Source organism: Sinocyclocheilus grahami, unplaced genomic scaffold, assembly GCF_001515645.1.
Source record: "Sinocyclocheilus grahami isolate Dianchi unplaced genomic scaffold, SAMN03320097.WGS_v1.1 scaffold6.1, whole genome shotgun sequence".
Classification (NCBI taxonomy): Eukaryota; Metazoa; Chordata; class Actinopteri; order Cypriniformes; family Cyprinidae; genus Sinocyclocheilus; species Sinocyclocheilus grahami.
Window position 1 is genome coordinate 1063674 of NW_015505185.1, and position 19289 is coordinate 1082962.

General features: G+C 35.9%; 2 protein-coding genes across 14 annotated transcripts in view; both read left to right on the forward strand.

Annotated features, from left to right (window-relative positions):
- The window catches only part of dgkb (diacylglycerol kinase, beta), a 54094-nt gene extending 48333 nt beyond the window's left edge, over positions 1 to 5761 (forward strand). For 7 of the 9 annotated variants that reach the window (XM_016274573.1, XM_016274581.1, XM_016274566.1 and 4 more), the window contains 3 exons: positions 1807 to 1927; positions 2560 to 2620; positions 4066 to 5761. In XM_016274573.1, coding sequence (XP_016130059.1) covers positions 1807 to 1927; positions 2560 to 2620; positions 4066 to 4170 — 287 coding nt within the window. In that variant the 3' untranslated portion in view covers positions 4171 to 5761. Of the gene's footprint in view, positions 1 to 1806; positions 1941 to 2559; positions 2621 to 4065 lie in introns of all 9 variants that reach the window. The other 2 variants (XR_001609422.1, XM_016274601.1) reach the window with 2 other exon arrangements.
- A 1730-nt stretch (positions 5762 to 7491) lies between these two features.
- Positions 7492 to 19289, forward strand: part of etv1 (ETS variant transcription factor 1) — an 18095-nt gene continuing 6297 nt past the window's right edge. For 2 of the 5 annotated variants that reach the window (XM_016274641.1, XM_016274647.1), the window contains exons 1-6: positions 7514 to 7997; positions 8906 to 8993; positions 9236 to 9283; positions 13836 to 13889; positions 16679 to 16808; positions 19011 to 19199. In XM_016274641.1, coding sequence (XP_016130127.1) covers positions 7824 to 7997; positions 8906 to 8993; positions 9236 to 9283; positions 13836 to 13889; positions 16679 to 16808; positions 19011 to 19199 — 683 coding nt within the window. In that variant the 5' untranslated portion in view covers positions 7514 to 7823. Of the gene's footprint in view, positions 7998 to 8905; positions 8994 to 9235; positions 9284 to 9457; positions 9955 to 13835; positions 13890 to 16678; positions 16809 to 19010; positions 19200 to 19289 lie in introns of those variants that run through there. The other 3 variants (XM_016274655.1, XM_016274662.1, XM_016274669.1) reach the window with 3 other exon arrangements.

The following is a 19289-nucleotide window of genomic DNA, read 5'->3' on the forward strand; positions in this document are numbered from 1 at the left end:
AGAATAAAATATGAAAATAAATTATGAAAAATATGAAAGATATGGTAAAGAATAGACTAATGAATGTATGATATAGAATAGAATAAATGTAAGAAATATATAAAATATGTAGGATGATACAGAATATACTAAATATAAGATACAGAATAGAAAAAAAAAAATTAAGAAATAGAAAAAGATAAAAAATGCGTAATCCAGTGTTAAATAAATGTGAGAAAATAGGTTAGATGTAAGAAATAAATTGTTATAAAATATGCAAGCTATAGAATAGAATGGAATGAGTGCAAGGTATAGAATAGAACAAATGCAAGGAATAGAATAAGATATAAAAATAATAGAAATAGAATAGAATAAATGTAAGGAATAGAATAAAATAAGATGTATTAAATATTAGCATTAGAATATAGGATTAGAATAGAACAATAATATACAATTTAGTAAATGTAAGGAGCAGAATAGAATATAATTGAATAGAATAGGAGTAGATGTAAGATACATGATACATATGCACATTAAGCCATAGTGCTTGTGTTAGTGGCAAGAGTTCTTGGCTCGCAATTAGCTCGCAACATTTCCTTATCACATTCCATCTCTTTTTCCATCTCACTAAGATTTCAAAAGTGGCTAAAACGTGAATAGAAATGATTAGAGTGCAACAGACCTGACTGGACCTTGCGCTAGCGGTCAGAGCTTTGTCAGCACTCACTTCTGTTTATTTGTGTGGTTTGACTGTATGTGGACTGAATGACACCGTGTGTGTGTGTGTGTTTGAGGAGGAGAGGAAGACTCATAGGAGCTGTTACTGAACAGATGGTCCCAGCGCGACACTGGACCTCCGACCGAGGAAAAATCAATGCTCATAACTTCAAAACAAAAAAGAAATTAATAAATATGGAGGAACACAAGATTGCTTTGCATCAGTGTCGCATTCTAATTAATAGGTGTTTTGTTTGTGGGTTGTTGGTGTTTTTTTTCTCCCCTCCTTTTCTCCAACAGTGACAATTTATGCTTTTTTAGAGCGGAAGGCAGACTGTGAAGATTCCAAATCAAGCTTGTCTGCTTTTTTTTTTCTCTCCTTCTCACACGTTCCCCCCCTTCCGCCCAAACACACCTCCACTGTCTGCTCCTCATCTTCTCTTTTGGTCTTTCTCCTCATAATCTTTTCTCCCTGATGTCCCCCACGGGTCAGGCTCGAGCGTTTGGTAGAAAGCGGATGGTTTAACAGGCTAACACATTTTGACAGGGATATTGATATTGGTTTTGTGCTTTGGAGGGAGAGGACTGTCTGTATGGGCTCTTTGGTTTGTGTATCTCATGTACGTTAATGATAATGCTTAATAATTCACTTTAGGTATTGGCACATATCCTGCATGTGTTACATATTTACATTTTATCATTTAGCAGATGTTTTTTGCAAAACTTATTAGAAATGCGAAAAATCACAAGCAATTTATCATACAGGACACAATGGGATTTACTATAAAATTAATTATTTAAAGGAAGAGTATTTGTTTATGGCACATCCAGATAGAACCAGGCAGACTGACTCAAGATTAATTGTCTGGATCTAGAGTAACTGGCAGGTCATTGTAAATTCAGAGACTTTAACCAGACTAGACTTTATATTTAATTTGATGTGAATGAAAATGTCTGTTAGGAACAGAATTTTCTTTGATGAAGGTCTGCTCAAGTGCAACTAGTCTTTTTCATTATTTGATGGATTTTTGCTCATTTTTAGATCAGGCTGACCTCATTAGTTTTTCTATTTCTTTTCTGTCTGTCACTAGTTTTCTTTCTGTCTCTTAGACCCATCTGATCAGCTGTTGGAGGTGGTGGGGCTGGAGGGGGCAATGGAAATGGGCCAGATCTACACAGGTCTGAAGAGCGCAGGCAGACGTCTGGCCCAGTGTTCCTCCATCATTATCAGGTTACATTTCATTGTAATTACAAATCAACCCCATCCTCCAGTGTGGTGTTCCTAATATACTGAATTTAGAAATGTTTACTTGTCCAATGAAGTAGTGCATTTGGGGAACATTATTTCTATAGTAGAACGCTTTACAGTATATTATGCTTGACTTTTTCTACAATGAGTTTAAGCTGTATTTTGCTAGTTCTTTTATTATTAAGATAATACAATTACAATTAAGGCAGATTTTTGATAATATTAATGATATGCTACTGTTTTTTAAAGTTTAGGGTTAGTAAGTTTTAAATTGTAACAATAGTTCCCAATATTACTGTTTTTACTTTTATCAAATAAATACAGCCTTGGTGAGCATAAGAGACTTCTTTCAAAAACATTAAATATTGTACCAACTCCAAACTTTTGAATAGTAGTGTATTATATTTAGAGACTACATAGAATATTTATACAGTATTTTGACTACATCCAAAGTTAATTTGCCACATTGTAAGACTTATGATAGGAAAATATTAAAAATGGTGCAGAAAAACAATTTTTTTAAACTTAATATCTTGATGTTTACAGATATACTGCACTGTATATAAACAAAATGGTTCATGTTTCAGTATTATATAACTATGTTCCATTGACAGAACCAGTAAAGCCCTTCCTATGCAAATAGATGGTGAGCCATGGATGCAGAGCCCATGCACTGTAAGTATGGCATGCACATTTAATATTTTTATATGCTTAAATGTCCGTTATATTGCATGTGTTAATCTTTTTATGAATGTTAAAGCGTAGCAATATTTTAAGAGCATTTTTCTCACTTTGCGTTTCCTTCTAAACCGGCTTTAGTTGGTCAGTCTTAGATTCTCCTGATATCTTGTGTAAAAATCACAGCAGCGTTTTACAAGAAAGCTGAAAATATGCTCCAGCCCGAAACAACCACCTCATTTGCAAGATTCGAAGCTTTGTTTGCTTTTAATTAAAGTTTCCCTTCTCTGAAAGCATCTTTTCTGAAGTGCAGTGTTCATTTACATATACTTCATTTTGTCGATGCCTGGAATCCAAAAAGCATGACAACACAATTAATTGGAAGGAGCACTTGTACCTGTAGATTAAAACTCTGGTTAAAGGTAGACACCAACAAAACTGTTATCATAGCAGGTGATCTCCATGGCAACCTATGGCTTCCTTGAGGCTTAATTAGTGTCAGTAAATGTAAGGAATGCTTTTGAGACACTACAGTCAATATTCAGGTGTTCCAGCTTATCCTCAGCAAAAGTGATTATGCTAATTAAATTTTAGGGGGCGCTGCATTGTATCTGTGTTTGCTTGTTGAGGGTTTGTGTGTAAATGAATGGCATTGCATTTGTTTGTTATATATTTCATGCAATCAATGTGGAAATAAATGAAAAAATTGCTTTTTTTCTAAAACCATTTATTTACCAAATAATATCACTAAATACAGTTTTTTCCTAAATAAAATTGTTGAAAAAAAAACAAATGATAATATTCCAAAAAATCTTTTTCTTTTTTAATTTCGCATTGAATTATTTAGCAATAAAGTTTCATTTTATTCCACAGAGAATCGTCAAGTTTATTATTCATACAAATAAGCACCTAATTTTATCTTAGAGAGACACTAAAAAGGGCATGATTCCAATAAATTTGCATTATATATGAACACTCTCGATTTCACCCCATATGTAAAAAAAAAATGTCATGTTGACTCTTCCTCTTAATTAAACTTAAATGCTTTTTGAGGTGTTCAGTACCATTTACCTTCTGAATACTTTCATGAACAAAGCAAATGGGTGAATTCAAAGAGAAGAGCTTGATATTTACCATCAGCTTTGATGTGGAATTATAATTGACCCACAAATAGGGAATTCAGCACCCAATTAAATGTGACAGGAACAAAGTTAATAAACAAGATTTTAATGACACTTTCACTTCACATTCTAGTCCATTAGTTCACTGCCTGTTTTTGTCTTGGAGAGACTCTTTGGCAAGTTACGTGCCTCTGTTTGTGTATTATGCCAGTTCATATAACATTTATCTGTCATATCTTCTCTCATCCGATTGTCTTTATGAATTTATATCATATAACGTAAACATTTTCACATCATATTTGTTTTCAATCTTTCCGACAGATTCAAATCATGATTGAGAATCAGGCCCGTATGCTGATGGGTCCTCCTCAAAGCTCTAGCTTCTTCTCCTTCTTTCGACGTGACCGCAGAGAGAGTAAAGACTGAAAGCCACGACACCTGAGATCAACGCCACACCTGCTGTAGAGTTCATGTGAATGGTGAAAACCATTGTGCAGGTTCCTGACAGCTGCGGTTAGGCTACATATCTCTACCAGTTTGCCGTCTCAGCTATTTGATTCAACTGCCATTATGCAGTACAAGCCAAGCACTGGGAGGAAAAGGCCAAACTTGGGGCATTTTTTTGTTCTCAGATGTTTAAAAAGGTATGTTTTGGCACAACTGGAATTGGAATCAGAGAGATTTGAGGATAATAGGCACTGCAAAAACACTTCAAATCTGAAGTCTTTTAGAGTTTGAGTCTTATATGTAGATTGAGATGGACTCGTGAACAGGAACTATTTTATTTTGGGTATGTTATTTAAGAAGTGATGGATTTCTTGGTGCCAAATGTGAGATAAGACATGGCCAAATGAAAAACAAAGTACTTTTTAACTTATAACGTGTGATGTGTTAGTCTAGTGGGACATTTTTCATATTCTTTAGCATGCTGGGTTCAAATCTAGAACTTTGTAAAATTTTATTTTATTTTATTTTATTTTGCATCTGAAATTGTCAGCCAGTCGTCCAGAACTTTGTAAAATTGTATTTTATTTTATTTTGCATCTAAAACTGACAGCCAGTCTTTTTTCTATAGAAACAAAAAAAGTGGACTTACCTAATTTTGATGTCCATGGGTGATTTCTACGACAGCATGTTCCTACATTAATCATGCAACTTGATTCTTTTTTTTTTTTTTTAAGTATAAATACATTGATTGTTTTGGAAGTTGCATTTTAAAAATTCACTTGGATAAAAAAAATTTTTTTTTAACTGGTTTTCTAAATCACTACTACTTTCCAAAGCGCTAAACATGGTCAAGTTACAAGATTCAACTAAACATTGAAGAGAATCATTTCCAGAAGCATGAACATGTGGACAAACAATCTTTATATTGCAAGCACAAATGGAGGTTTTAGGTTATTGTTAGACAATCCTCGTCCAGAGTTAGTAGTCGATGCGCAGTGTTTAGGCTTTTTAATGCTAATGCCTGTCTGTGTTTTATTTTAAGCCGAAGCTGCTTGCTTGTTGGAGAAGAATCAGATTGAAAGACTTGTATTTTGTTGTATTTTGTCTTTACAAGACATGGTTGTCATGGTCACAAGGTGCTTTGCTCATGCATATTCATGTGTTGTGATGCACTTCTGCCAGAGCTAAAGCAAATGTGCGACTGCACCTTTCCTTTTCTTGCGATAGTAGCAGCATGTAATGATGTGAGACACTATTACACATCCTGGTAACTTAAGTTTCTGGTTAGGCCTGGTTTAGTTTCACTCACCCCCACAGAGCCCGCAGTTCATAATAGGTGCTTTGTGCAATGAACTGACAATGAACTTGCCTGATGTATTTGCATGTTGGATCGAGATATGACGTATGCCATTTTTAGCAGTTAAAAGTTAAAACAGATGTCATAATTCATAGACCATTTATACCAAGGATATTCAAGGCCCATTTTGGTAAATTGAGAGTTTTATATCATATAATATATAATATAAATATCATATTTTTAAATTAAATGTTCCCTCCTGGTGGAATGACCTGCCCAACTCAATCCGAGCAGCTGAGTCCTTAGCCATCTTCAAGAATCGGCTAAAAACACATCTCTTCCACCTTTATTTGACCCTCTAACACTAGCACTCTCTATTCTAATTCTATTCTTTAAAAAAAACACTTGTCCCTTTTAGACTTGCACTCTAAATTTTTATTTCATATAGACTTAGGGGTACATACAAGTCAAACCATGCACATAAGGAAACATACATATACGACCATAAGCTCACCTCTTGACCTGACATCAAATGCATCGCTAGGGTTGTAACCTTTTAATGTTAACCTGTCAAATGAACATCTATACCTGTCCTGCATTCCGTAAAGCTCACGGGATTATACATTGCGTCAAGAATGACTTAAAATGTCACTTCAGGTTTCCATCAGTTCCCTATAATGGAAGTTCCTCTGTTTATGTGCTGGTTTACCTGATCCTGCAAAAGTGACGTTAGATGTTTCGTAATGACGTGATTAGAGCTTTGACACGAGGAAACACCGGACCGACACTTTTAGCATGTGTTAAATATGTTGCATGTAAATGGATATAATGAACTTTATCTCAAAGGTCAGATAAGGTGTGAAAGCATATCTATAATCATAGGTGTTATGGGGGGAAAATATCCTCCTCACCCTATATAGTTAGCACAAATATTCAAATAATATATATTCAAATAGTCATCCACAAAGACTCATTTAGATTAAATCACATTAAAATACCAGTCTAAGTGATCTTTTTTGTCGTTCTTTCTTGCTATTATTATTATTGAGAATGAACATCTTTGTTTATATTTGTCTATTCATTTAATTAAAATTAAAACAAGGTTACAGCAACGAAACCTATGGTAATGAAAAATGAAAATGGAAAAATCTGTTAACTGCATACAAAAAAAATAAAAACTGTGAGAGCATGTTGTAACCTACTATATTTATTTATATATATAAAAAGTCTAGAAACTATTTTCAAATTACTTGTAAATTTCACAAACCATTACAAAGAAAGAACAAGTAAAAAACTCTCCATTTAAAAAAAATTGAATCATTTTAATAATATTTTTATTTATATTTTATTTGTTAACATATTTTTTACAGTATGTATAACTCATCACACAGCTATTTGGAATAAATGTATTTTGATTGGTCAAGTATTTTGGAATATTGACTCATGGCAACACTGTATAACTGACCACTCATCTGTGCTCGTCTTCTGTCTCAGCTTTTTCCCTTATTTCAACCCATCATTTCAGAGCCCCCTTGGAAGTTTGCTGAGGCCCTCTAGGGGACCATGGCCCCCAGGTTGAGAACCACTGCATTAAATTGTCTAAGATTTACGCATAACAAATCCTTTTGGAAAATATTGCTGTGGCCATTCTGAGCATATGCCTGTTTATTTCATTCTTTGAAAGTTTGGAAGCTTTTTCAGCTTGCCAAAAGCTGTTAGGTAATTTGTAAGCCTTATAAACAGCATCCAAAGATTGTGTGCATTTTTATGCGCATCATTTCCAAAACATCTAGCCACAAGAGAAATTATAAGGACGTGCTGTGTTTTTCATAAATAAACACCTTATAATTGCAATATCAGTTTTGCATATTTTAATGAAGGAACGGTGAAATAGGCTCTTGATTGACGGGTGGAAATCTGATCCGGCGGAGGACAGTGGCAGCCAATAGGAAGCGGGGCGCCGGCTGTTTCTGAAGGGAGGCCCCTGGAGCAGCATGCAGCCAGTGTGTGTTGACTTGAGCGCGGAGGAGAGACACGAGAGCGCTTTTCTCATTCAGTCCGGCGACACATCCATGAATGAATGCGGTGCGTTTACTGGGGTGAGTGCAAGCTTTAAGTTCTACATCACCTTCGACGCTTCAGTAAAACGTAACTAGAAACAGAAAAAAAAAGAGTTTCCAAAAGTCCAGTCCCTTCGGAGGATCGGCTCACCGCGTTACGCACGCACAGCACCGCAACATATTTACATTAGGACACTTGCAACTTTATCTATAAAGTGTCACGGATCTGCTGCATTTAATGTCTGTTTCATAATAGTCAGCATGTAGTCGGTCAAATGAAAGATATGTTTATGAATGGAGCCGCTGAATGCGCTCGAGCGCGCAGCAGTTCATGTTCCATCTCCAATAAATCGCTTAAAGTCAGTCTCCTACTTCAAAGGGTGATCGGACGGCGCGCTCAGAGAATGGACGGACTTTACGACCAACAAGTGCCTTTCATAAAATCTCATGTAAGTCTGATGAAGGTAAATCAGTGCTCTCCATGATTGTAAATATGTATCTGTCATACAAGTGACCGATGAGGAGAATCTGCGTTTTTTAAACCGTAACGTGGCAGGTCTGTCATGTGTGTGTGTGTGTGTGTGTGTGATTCTTCACTTTAGGGAAACTTCTGGACTGATTTCGAAGACATTAATAATCATTGACAGTTTTAAAGTATTCATTATAATAGCTGTGAATCCTGTTATTGTGTATTAAACTAGTTATATACCAGAATTGCTATATTTTGGACTTTATAACGTCCTCTATATAATACATTTAAATTGTGTTAAAATAAGGGAAATTCTATTTTTCACTTTTTCCCTAAGAAAATCATATTTTCGGTTCTGCAGTTTACATTTTTTTAAATAAAGTATTACACTTTTATTACAGTCACAAATGCATTTTACAAAATAATTGTCCAAAAAAATTGCGTTATGATGGTAATGAGAAGTGAAGATTAAAAAAAAAATATATATATATATATATATTTAGAACTTTTAAAACTAGGTATCATTACCAAACAGCTCAGTTTTTGAGACTTTTTCAAATTAAAAAAAAATTTGTCAACTTTCTTCTTCAATGTTGGGTTAGTATAATAAGAACAAGACTTGTTCAACATTTTCCTAAAAAAAAAAAATCCATCAAAACTCCACTTGAGGGTTGATCAAGGCCATGATCATCTAACAAAAAACACAGTTTTATATTTCATTTTTAAAGATTTCAAACAAGTCAAAAGTGCCACTAACTAAAGAATCTCTCATATATTAGCAGTAAGCATGATGAGTGAAGCTGCAGTTGTGTGTTGCATGTCTTTCAAAAGCAAACTCTACACACTCCATCTTCATTTGAGACAATTGATCTGTTGCTTTCTGCTTAGAATCCTCAGGGAAAGACGTCCAAGACGAGACCAGCGAAGGACAGGAAAAGAAAATTCATTAACTCTGACCTGGCGTTGAACACCGAGGGTAAGCACTCAGGTGTGGGTGAAAAAGACAATGTTCATTTCACGCCTTCTTAACATCTCGCAAAATGCAATATCGCTCGTTGCCACCTGCACTCGGGGCTTTAAAATCTCAATCAGCTGCGCTCGCCTCGGTCTTCAGAGGGCTTTGAGACTGAAATCGAGAGGCGCTGAGGGTCAAAACTCATAATTAAAGCTTTGTACCTGTTGTTTCGCCATCTCAAACTCTGCCGTCTTTGTTTTTAGAGCTGTTTCAAGATCTCAGCCAACTTCAGGAGACCTGGCTCGCTGAAGGTAAGCTCTGGTCTGTTTACTTCAGTCTCGCTCAAGGTTTCTCAGTGGTTGATCAAGCTTTTGTTTTGAAGCTGAAGAAGTGGAGAGAGCGTGGGGGGGGGAGCAAATATGCCTCAAGTTACAGATCTAATCTGCAGTCCAATTAATGCATCTGTAGCGAAGGCACTTGGTGTGTCATGCATACATTAGTGCTTGAGAAGAGCAGGAGTCTAGGGGGAGACCGAGGAGGTTCTACTTTGAGTGTCATCACAAATTACCAGAAGAACTTGCAGTCTCGCTCACTCTCTTCTCCTCTCGTCCGCTTTTGGCAGGAGCTAAGGCAGACGAGCCACCAACACTGCCACCTCTCTCTCACGCGCACACCTTCTCTCCCTCACTCGTTCTTTTTCGTATCCCTCTCTTTCTCATCTGATACTTCTCATATATTAGGGTTTTCTTTATTTTTGTAACTCTTTTTGTTAAAGAAATGGATTGACGGTAGATCGCTTCAAGGGCTTCAACGTTTAGAGCTTCGTTTTTTTCCCCCAAACTTTTTTTTATTTTGCTCGTTTTTGGTAATTGTTTTATTTCTCATGGCAAGACATGCTGGTTGTGGTCTAACTCAAACGTGATGCTTCAGGAGTTAAGCGCGAGTGTCTTCTTCCCACCTTGCTTGCAGCACCGACCTTTAGGTTAGTAAATGGTTCACTCTTTGGTTGATTGTTAATGTGTTTGGAAATATTTTAATGTAATAAAAATGGTAAAATGGCAAACATTTTGATGTTAAAAATGTAATGTTTTTCTTGTCTTCAAAATGTACAATTTTACATTCCTAACAATGTTATGTTAAAATTTTCTAAATGGTAAATTGCCAAATCTGATGTTAAAAAGATAAGGTTTTACTTGTCTTCAAAATGTTAAGACTTTTTTTGGTGTGTGAAGTTTTACTTTAAACTGTGATTTTTAGTGTTACGAAACGTTGCAAATATTACTAAAAAGTATTTTTTTCTGGCTGCAAAAAGTGAATGATTTTGAAAGGTTTTAACATTATTAAAATGTTGAGGACATTTATACATTTAGAAAACCTTAAGCTGATTAGATGCATGCAAATTAATTTGAACTGATAATCAGTTTTATTTTTCGAGTTAAATAACTTTTTTTAGTTTGCTAAAAAAAAGTATAAATATTCATATATAGTTGGCTTCAATTATACTGTCATGTTTCCATTTTTAGCAGAATGTAAATAAGCTTTGTGGGATTTTATTATTGTCATAAATTAATTTAGGCTGTGAAAAAGTTTAAAATATAAGTCGCAAATCATGATCGACATAACAACCTTTTGTCTGTTTATTGTAAAAAGCAGTTTGGTTGCAAATTGGGAAGAAAAAACAAAGTAGTTAGACAGCTGAAAATCATGCAAAGCAGTTTGTAAAACCGATCCCAGAGCTTTGCATTTGTGAAATCCCTGCTGCCTTTCAGCCTATGGAATGCATTTGCGTGCACTTTGGACAAAAAGAGGAAATGAAGATGAGTGTGTGTCTGTTTTCTGTTAGTGATCGCATTACATCTGGCTTGTGTGACTGAATTTTTAAATGCCACATGAAAGTCTGACTTATGCTACTTAATCAAGTATCTTTTTATTTAGTATCATCTCAAATATCTTCACTGAAATATGCTTTAGTACAGCTGCACCACAGGACACTGTTATGTGTACGGGTCAGCTTTTAAAACCAAACATCTAAAATATAAGGTAGTAATCTAACATTGCCCACCTGCATAAGGAAAGAGAAGCTTAATTTTTAATAGACAGCTTTCATATATTCTTTAATGTATTTAAAAATGCTTGCAGTACAATTGTGGATTTGAAAATTAAAAGTACGCTTTAGAACAGATTTCGGACTTTACTGTCCTTGTCGTGAGTTTGATTATGCCAAATCCACCCCAGGGCCTCTAAAAGAATTAGACATGACTTAAATATTTTAGTGTATCCGGCAGGGGGAAAAAAAAAGTAGTCGCTGCAGTAGATGTTACAGTGAGGAGTACAATTCAACCTGTCTTCCATCCATCAGCCGCAGCGCCCAAAGATTCGAGATAAATCGCAGATAGATTTAATATATGACTTCCTGTCCATTAGAACCCAAACGAAGACCTAGCGGTTTCATTTCAGAGATTTATTAGCTCAGGTAATTGGAAAGAAGAGGAAGACGGATGAGCGACGGACAGAATTTCCGGCAGCGTAGACTAAAGAGCTGATGGCTCGTCATTTGACGTACATGTGTCATTTTGGCCAGAGACAGCTGACAGTCACTTATTACGTCTAGAAAACTTACACTGAATATTTAGTTTATTGGCTTTACCAGTCGGTTTTTGATTTCATTGTTTTCTTGTGTGAACTTTATCTGATTTCTCTGCATCTTTTCCTCTTTGTCTGGCAGAGAGGGGATTATGAACTCTCTTTATGGCGCTGGATTTGCGCCGTTCACGGCCTGGCGCTGCAGTTTGTGTGTTCTCTGCTCTTCTCTTTTTTTCTTTAACTGGTGGACATGCTCCAACACCTTAGCTAGCCTCAGGAGTGGTGCTGGGATCAGCTGTCCCATTCACAGGTTGACTCATTCACCCTGCTGAGAATACTGGCTGCTGCGCTCAGTCTCTCCCTTCCTCTCACCTTTTCTCTCTTTAACTGATGTTTGCGCTACCTTTCTGACTCTTAATGCACTTGTTCATTCTCCTCTGATCTGGAGAGGGGTTTGTTAATATTTCTTTGATTGTGTTTGCTTTGGAACCAGCCAGAGAAATGGTGGTGGTATTTCTTGTTGAGTTCAACCAGTAAAGACGTCTGCTGCGGTTGTGCTCGACTTGCCTTTTCAAAACACTGACAAATACCGTAAAGATAAATTGGTGCTGATTTGTTCAGTTATAGAACAGACTGGGGCTAGTTGTCACACTTTTTACTCAAGTGAATAGTGTGGGTTTATTTATGACAGATGATTTCTGTATATATACACACACATTTATATTTATTATTTATTTATATTTTAACCATTATCGCTCAGAAACATAACTTAATAAAACAAAATACAGTTCATAAAATACATGTGGACCTCTGTGTGGTAAGTTGTCACAGAAAAGCCTGCAATTAAGTATTTTTTACCCAAATTTGAAACAATAAAATAAATATGAAACAATACATTTTGAAACAGCAAAAAGTAACACACACACACACACACACAAAATTGATTTATAGCGTACGTGTCAACTTGCCCTGACATGACATTTATATATTTAAAAAATTATATTATATTTTAACTTTTCAGTAATAAAATATATCGTCATTATGTAGTTGACTCTTGTCTGAATTAGAGTTTTGACTTAAAAATCTAAAAAAGTACTAAGATAAAAACCTTATGACTGCTGCTCTGAAAATAATTTGGTGTTTTTACTTTGAAATTGCCATTAAATAATTTCATAGAAACAGCAAGTAGTGAAATTTTGAAGTAGAACGGCAACTAAAATAGATTTTATTGTGAAATGTTCTCCAATAAAGTCTTATTTACTACTTAGAACATTTTAAATTTACAGTGTAGCCCAGTCTTATCTATATTATTTAACACATAAAAATTCACAAGTGTTTTTCCAGTTAAAAATTCTCCCATAATGACTTCATATACTGTATGAATGCATTACAATTTACACAGACATGAGAAAGCACTCCCATTTCCAAAAAGAAAGCCGAAAAGCCAAGTAGCCAAGCAAAACTTGTTGCCTTACACAAAGCGAATGTCAATTTGTGCGTGTTGCGACTTGTTACTGTTGTGAAAATGAAAATCCAATTTTAGCGCAGAGGAATAAACGTGCTAATAGCCCCGTGCAGCGAGGTCTCGTGCTCTCCTTTGAGTCGAGCTGAACAAGCAATAAACAACAGAAGTCTTGCAAGAGTGCAAATGCATGTGATATAAACATGAATGTGCTTAATTGAGCTCCGTATGAAGGCTTCATTATTTTAGCATTAGCTTCAAGAGAGGGAAAGGTAGGGGAACGTGCTCTGTTTGGACGCCAGCCGTCGCGGCAGGTACAGGTGCATTCACCAGTGGGGATGTGTCCCAATTAGATAGTGTGAACAATAGGTGTTTTCTCGCTGCATGGCTATCCTAATGAAGACGCTGCGTAAAGCACATTTGATCACAAGGCAAGGTGTTTTTCCTTTGGTTGCCTAGTTTGTTTTCTTTTCTTTTTTTATTCTCAAACTATTTTAAGACACAATTACATCAAAGCGAAAGGCTGAGACAGATATGGGATGCATTTCACACGCAAGAGCCTGCTTTGTCCAACAAATTCAATTACTGACATGATTAGAGGATATGTTTTGTCTGTTTTAAACCAATAAACGTCTATATGGGTTGGTCTGAGAATTTCAAATCATTAGTGTTTCAATTACAGAGGATTATTAGAGGAAATAACTCATTAAAGTGATTTTTAGAGTAGAGATTGTGTTAGAATGACTTGTGGAAACCTACTATAATAATTATGAAAGAAAAATGTTTATTTACCCTTTTCTCTCTTTTTTTTCTCCCAGCTCAAGTTCCTGACAATGATGAGCAGTTTGTTCCAGACTTTCAGAGTGAAAACTGTAAGTGTGACCTTTTTTTATTTTACTGTTGCTCTACAAAATAAAATTTTGCAAAGTGACTTCTGACTCTAAAAGAAGCTCAAATTTGATGATTTTGTGTGAAAATTTGTTTGCGACATGTTGTCGTTCGCCGCTGGCATTTCTGTGAATAAACAGAGAGAGAGAGAGCGTGAGCGGCGTGTGTTCTCTGGGTTGTGTACCTTCTCAGCGAGTGCAGCCAGAAGCAATAGGCCTTTAAATGGGCATAGGAAGTAAAGTTGGCGCGCAGTGGTCGTGGCAGAGCCGGTGCCAGTGTCGGAAGTGGCATGGACTGAATGAGGCACAGTGGGGAGCGAGTCCAGCTTATGTCTTAAAGAGGAGCCAAAACAGACTCTGCTACTGAGGATGTAGGGGAGAAGAAGGAGGGCTTTGTCTTTCTAGAGAACTCAAGCTCATTAGGCAAATAAAATATACTAGTGTTTGCTGATAATGGGCCATTGTCCTGTATCCCTTCCTTAGACTTTATTGTGAGCGTAGGCCATGACAAAAGTGAAGTTAAATGTCACTAAAGGACGCCTTTTTTTGTGTCGATATATTATTCCATTCCAATATGTATTTTTAAGCAGAAACAATGCAACTGCAGGGTGTTAGTTGGCGTTGTCGGCAGGATAGTGGATGAGAGGAGGGACAGGCAGATGGAGGTAGAGCGAGGGCATGGCGGTTGGGCTCTTGAACGGGCATCCTGGCCCTCCCATATGGGTCTGAGTCGACAATGCCAATGGATCACTTCCGTTTCATGTGGTCCATTCCCACAGAACACCTCAAAATGGGATATACAGGGACAACACAGCCAGAAAATACACCTCTCACACCGCACTAGACGTGTGTGGCCTGATAAACTGGTTGTTTGTGAAATTATTTGTATCATTTAAAGATTTGTAATATACTGTATGTGTTGTTTACTTTTACCATTTAAAAGCTTTTTTTTTAAGAATTAATATTTTTAGGTAGCAAGGATGCATTACATTGATCAAAAGTGACAGTAAATATGCAAATAAATCCGTTTTGCCATCACAGGAATAAATTACATTTTAAAATATGTTAGTATACTACTGTTTTACTGTATTTTTATCAAGCAAATGCAGCCTTGGTGAGCGTTAAGTGCATTAAAAATTTTCCGACCCCACATTTTTGTATGGTAGTGTATATATTTTTTCTCTTTTGAATGCATTTGTAATTGTTAAGAGAACTGGTACTGTAAAAGATAAATCGTTTAAAACATTAATATAATAGTGATTTGTGGCTGGGGAAGTGTGATCCAACAGTGATTATATTTGAGTTATTTGCCCTTTTGTAAAGGCCATCGTAATTCAAGCCCAGTGTTTAAGAAGGTGTGACTGAATCTATTATCAGCGAGTAACAGTCAGCGAAGAGGTGAGAGTGAGAAAGAGAGAAGGGTTAGAAAACGCACGACCATCGGCACAGAAAAAAAAAAAAACATTATTAGACACTTAGAAACAGTTGTGATTTTTACCCAAATGCACTTTTGTGTAACACAGGAAGCAGTGAAAATGCTGTTCGGTAGCATTTGGCAGAGAAAAGACTATTGATTTATGAAAATGAAATCTATTAGAGCGCAGCTTTAAGGAAAGAAATGAAACTTTTTGAGGAATGAAAACAAAAGCAACGTCATAATGGAAATAATTTGTGAATAAGTTAAGATTCAGAAATGAATATTTTGCTGTACTCAAGATGTTCTTTTGATTTTATAATAGCTCTTTATTTTAGTAAATTAGTTTTTTTGTTGTTTTTTGGAGGTGTGCACTTCAGTTGTCATCTGACGTGCTCAGGGAGTTTTAAATGCATCTCATAAATTGCAAGGACACAAAAAATTGAAAGTAAATGTCATAAACGACTTCTTGAAAATGCTGTCCATTAACACCAATCAATGAACGTGTAATTGTTGCAATCCTGGAATGGCATCCTGCACGTATGGCGTCTTCTGATGCTAACAGATTTTGTATTGATTCGTTTACTCGTATTCCTTTGCGTAAAATCAATTATGGCATTTTTTATCTCTTCGTCTGTCTACGTGCTTCTTAATATGGTCCGTCAAGAAGTCTTCTCAAGTATAAATTATTCATCCATACTGCTACTTTTAGAATCCACTATCATGAACAACGACACATCCTAACAAGACCATTTAAAATTTCAAATAAATGAAGGTTTTTTACTTTAGACATTGATATTTTTATTATTAACTTTGAGATTACACCAATTTCATCAAATAAATGAAGCACTTTCTATTTATGCTTTTATTCTTATTCCCTTTTTTCATGTTTTCAAAGATTACCTTTAGAAGCAGAAATGTTTAAATGCGTTAGTAACACTTCTTGACAACAGCTGTCATTCAAATTACTGAATGTCAAGAATCTCATTCCTGTGTGCTGAAGAAAAACAATACTAAATGTGGCTTTAAAGATGTTTTTAATGGAATTTGGTTACTGAATTGATGCAGATATTTATTTAAAAACTATTTTATTACATATCCACCTGTCCTTGTTTATGTGAGTTGCAAGAAACCTTTGCTGAAAACACAAACATTTTGCATGCAAACAGAAATCTAATGATTTTTGGTGAATGCACAAAAAAATGTAAACCACGTTGTAAAGTCTTCTCAACTTCATCTGCAGATGCCTTGTGTGAGAATGATTGCAGTTTAAAATGACACTTCTGCATCCTTTGATTAATGAATCTAGTGAGGATCTTGGTGTTCTGTTTAAACGTCTAAACGTTTGTCTCTTTCTCAGTGGCGTTCCACGGGCTGCAGTTGAGGATAAAGAGAGAGCCCCACAGTCCGTGTACTGATCTGGGCTCAGCCTGCAGTCAGGAGAGGCCCTTCAGAATCCACTATGGGGAGAAGTGCCTGTATAACATCAGGTAGCGTTCACAGAAACCCACATAAAATAATCAAATCTTGTATATGACACTAAATGATTGTATAACTTACATGCATCAAGTGTTATAAGAAAATACCGGTAGTAACGAGACGAACGCTAGACATGCTAGACTGCTACGTCTGCGTGAAACCATAAGTGTTTTTGCACCAAAGCAGTGAAAATCAACTCTAAACTTTATACTTTCAGCTGTCAGAGAGACAATAACATCACATATTTTGGTTTGCAAATTCAGCCTCGGCATCTGGAGTGAGAGAGTTAAGTGATAAATGGGCCGAATATGTCTACATACATTTGCAATAACACTACCGTTTAACAAACTATTTTTAGCTATTATTTGTCAATTTAGGGTGTGTTATTTTCCTAATTACAGATTTCTGAATTAAAAACCTAATTTCTGAATGCAAATGTTGGGTTTGTTAATCACGCTGCTCGTGACGCTGAATTTTCAGGGCTTTGCATAAAGCACAGATTCACCTCCGACACTAAGATGTTACAGTGGGTGTGTTTCACCTTTTATATGTGACTAAAGGCTGAATAAAAGCACAGACGTTCATTTGACAGAACAGCCCTAACGCAGATGGGGTCTTGGCATAGATGTGACTTTTCAGCCTGAGCCAAGAATAGTCTTAAAGATTTATGGGGGGAAAAAAGCACAATAATAATAGTTTTCCTTTAGTTATTTACTCAAAGGCAACTGTACAGCAGGTGCTGTTCGAAATGATTTGAATGAGAACCACCTGAAATTGGAAAGGGGGAAACACAAAAAAAGAAAAACAAGAAATTACGCTACGGTGCATTAAGTGCAATAAATGGCTTTTCCACTTGGACAAGCGTCTACGGCAAACACGGTTGCTTGGTTACAGTCATCTTCCTATTGATTTGATTTTAAATTTATGACATTTCACCTGGATGTTTTATTTCGCTGGAGGAGCCAACCTGCCCTCGTATTGCAGATGGCACTCAAGCTGAACCAACAACCTCTGTGATAATGATGTTCTCTTCAGAGGTGCTTTGGAGATTGTCAAGCCCCATAGAAGCCTGTTCCTTCCTTGTCTTTTAATGTTTCTGAATAGAGTGTAATTGCGTTAAGGTTCATATCTGACAAGATATCAGATGGTTTCTCTTTGGTACCTTGTCGATTGTGGCATGTGAGGGGTGGAGAGCTGGATGGATAAAGGATAGATGTGGGGAATTGTGGGATTTTTTTGTTAGATTATGGAACTATGAGAACAATTCCTGCACATAAGAGGTCAAAATGTATAGTATATACATCATTATATATATATATATATATAAGTAATTTAATAATTTTATTGCATTAAATTGTTCAAATATGACAGTAAACACATACTGTTTCAAAAGATGTGTTTCAAATAAAGGCTGCTTTTTTAACGTTATATCCATGAGAGAATCCTGAAAAAAGCATAATGGTTTCCATTAAAATATTAAGAAGCACTGTTTTCAACATTGGTAATAAAAATGTTTCTTGAGCAGCAAATCAGCATATTAGAATGATTTCTGAAGAATCACGTGACACTGAAGACTGGAGTAATGATGCTTAAAATTCAGCTTTGCATCACAGGAATAAACAACAGTTTGAAATATATTAAAATAGAAAACAGTTATTTTAAATTGTAATAGTAATTTAAAATATTACTGCATTTACTGTATTAAATGCAGATTTGGTTAACTGACTGACCCCAAACTTTTAAGCAATAAATTAAAATTATATTTGAGTAAATATTATATATTTATTTTAATTGTAATTTTTGTATTGTTGTTATTATTGTATAAATTATAATTGTAATAGCTCTAGTCTTATGATTTTTTTTCACAATGGTTCAACAGATAAATAAAATCTGCTGTTATACATATCGTTTTTAATTTTTTTATTATTAGTATTATTTTTTTAACATTTTTTTAATCAATTTTCCCCTTTAAAAACATGTAATTCAAAAGATATAAAAATATATTTAAAAAATCATTTCCAGCCATTTTTGAAATACCAGTTTAGCATGCTTTATAATGTATGCTGCAGACAAAAAGTTTTAGCGTTTATGTTTTTAACATTTTTTTAATTTTCCAGCAATAAAGTCGAGCACAGTCTCATAATAATCTCAGTAGCGTGAAAGGCCCTCAGGAAAGTCTAACTTAAACTGCTCTTGTTCCCTGGTGTCTCCAGTGCCTACAAGCAGAAGCATCCCTCGGGAATGAAGGCCTCCAGCCCAGTGTCTACCCCCTGCAGCACACCCGTGTCCCCTGGCCAGCATGTGTCTCCCACTGCCGCCCCCACCCCGAAACCAGACAGGACGTACCCTCACCTCGCACCCCCACAGCCCCTCCCTGACAGCGCTTACCCCATGGACCACAGGTACTGCCAATTACCAAAACACTTCAGACAGACAGACAGACAGACACAGACAGACAGACAGAGACACAGACAGACAGACAGACAGACAGA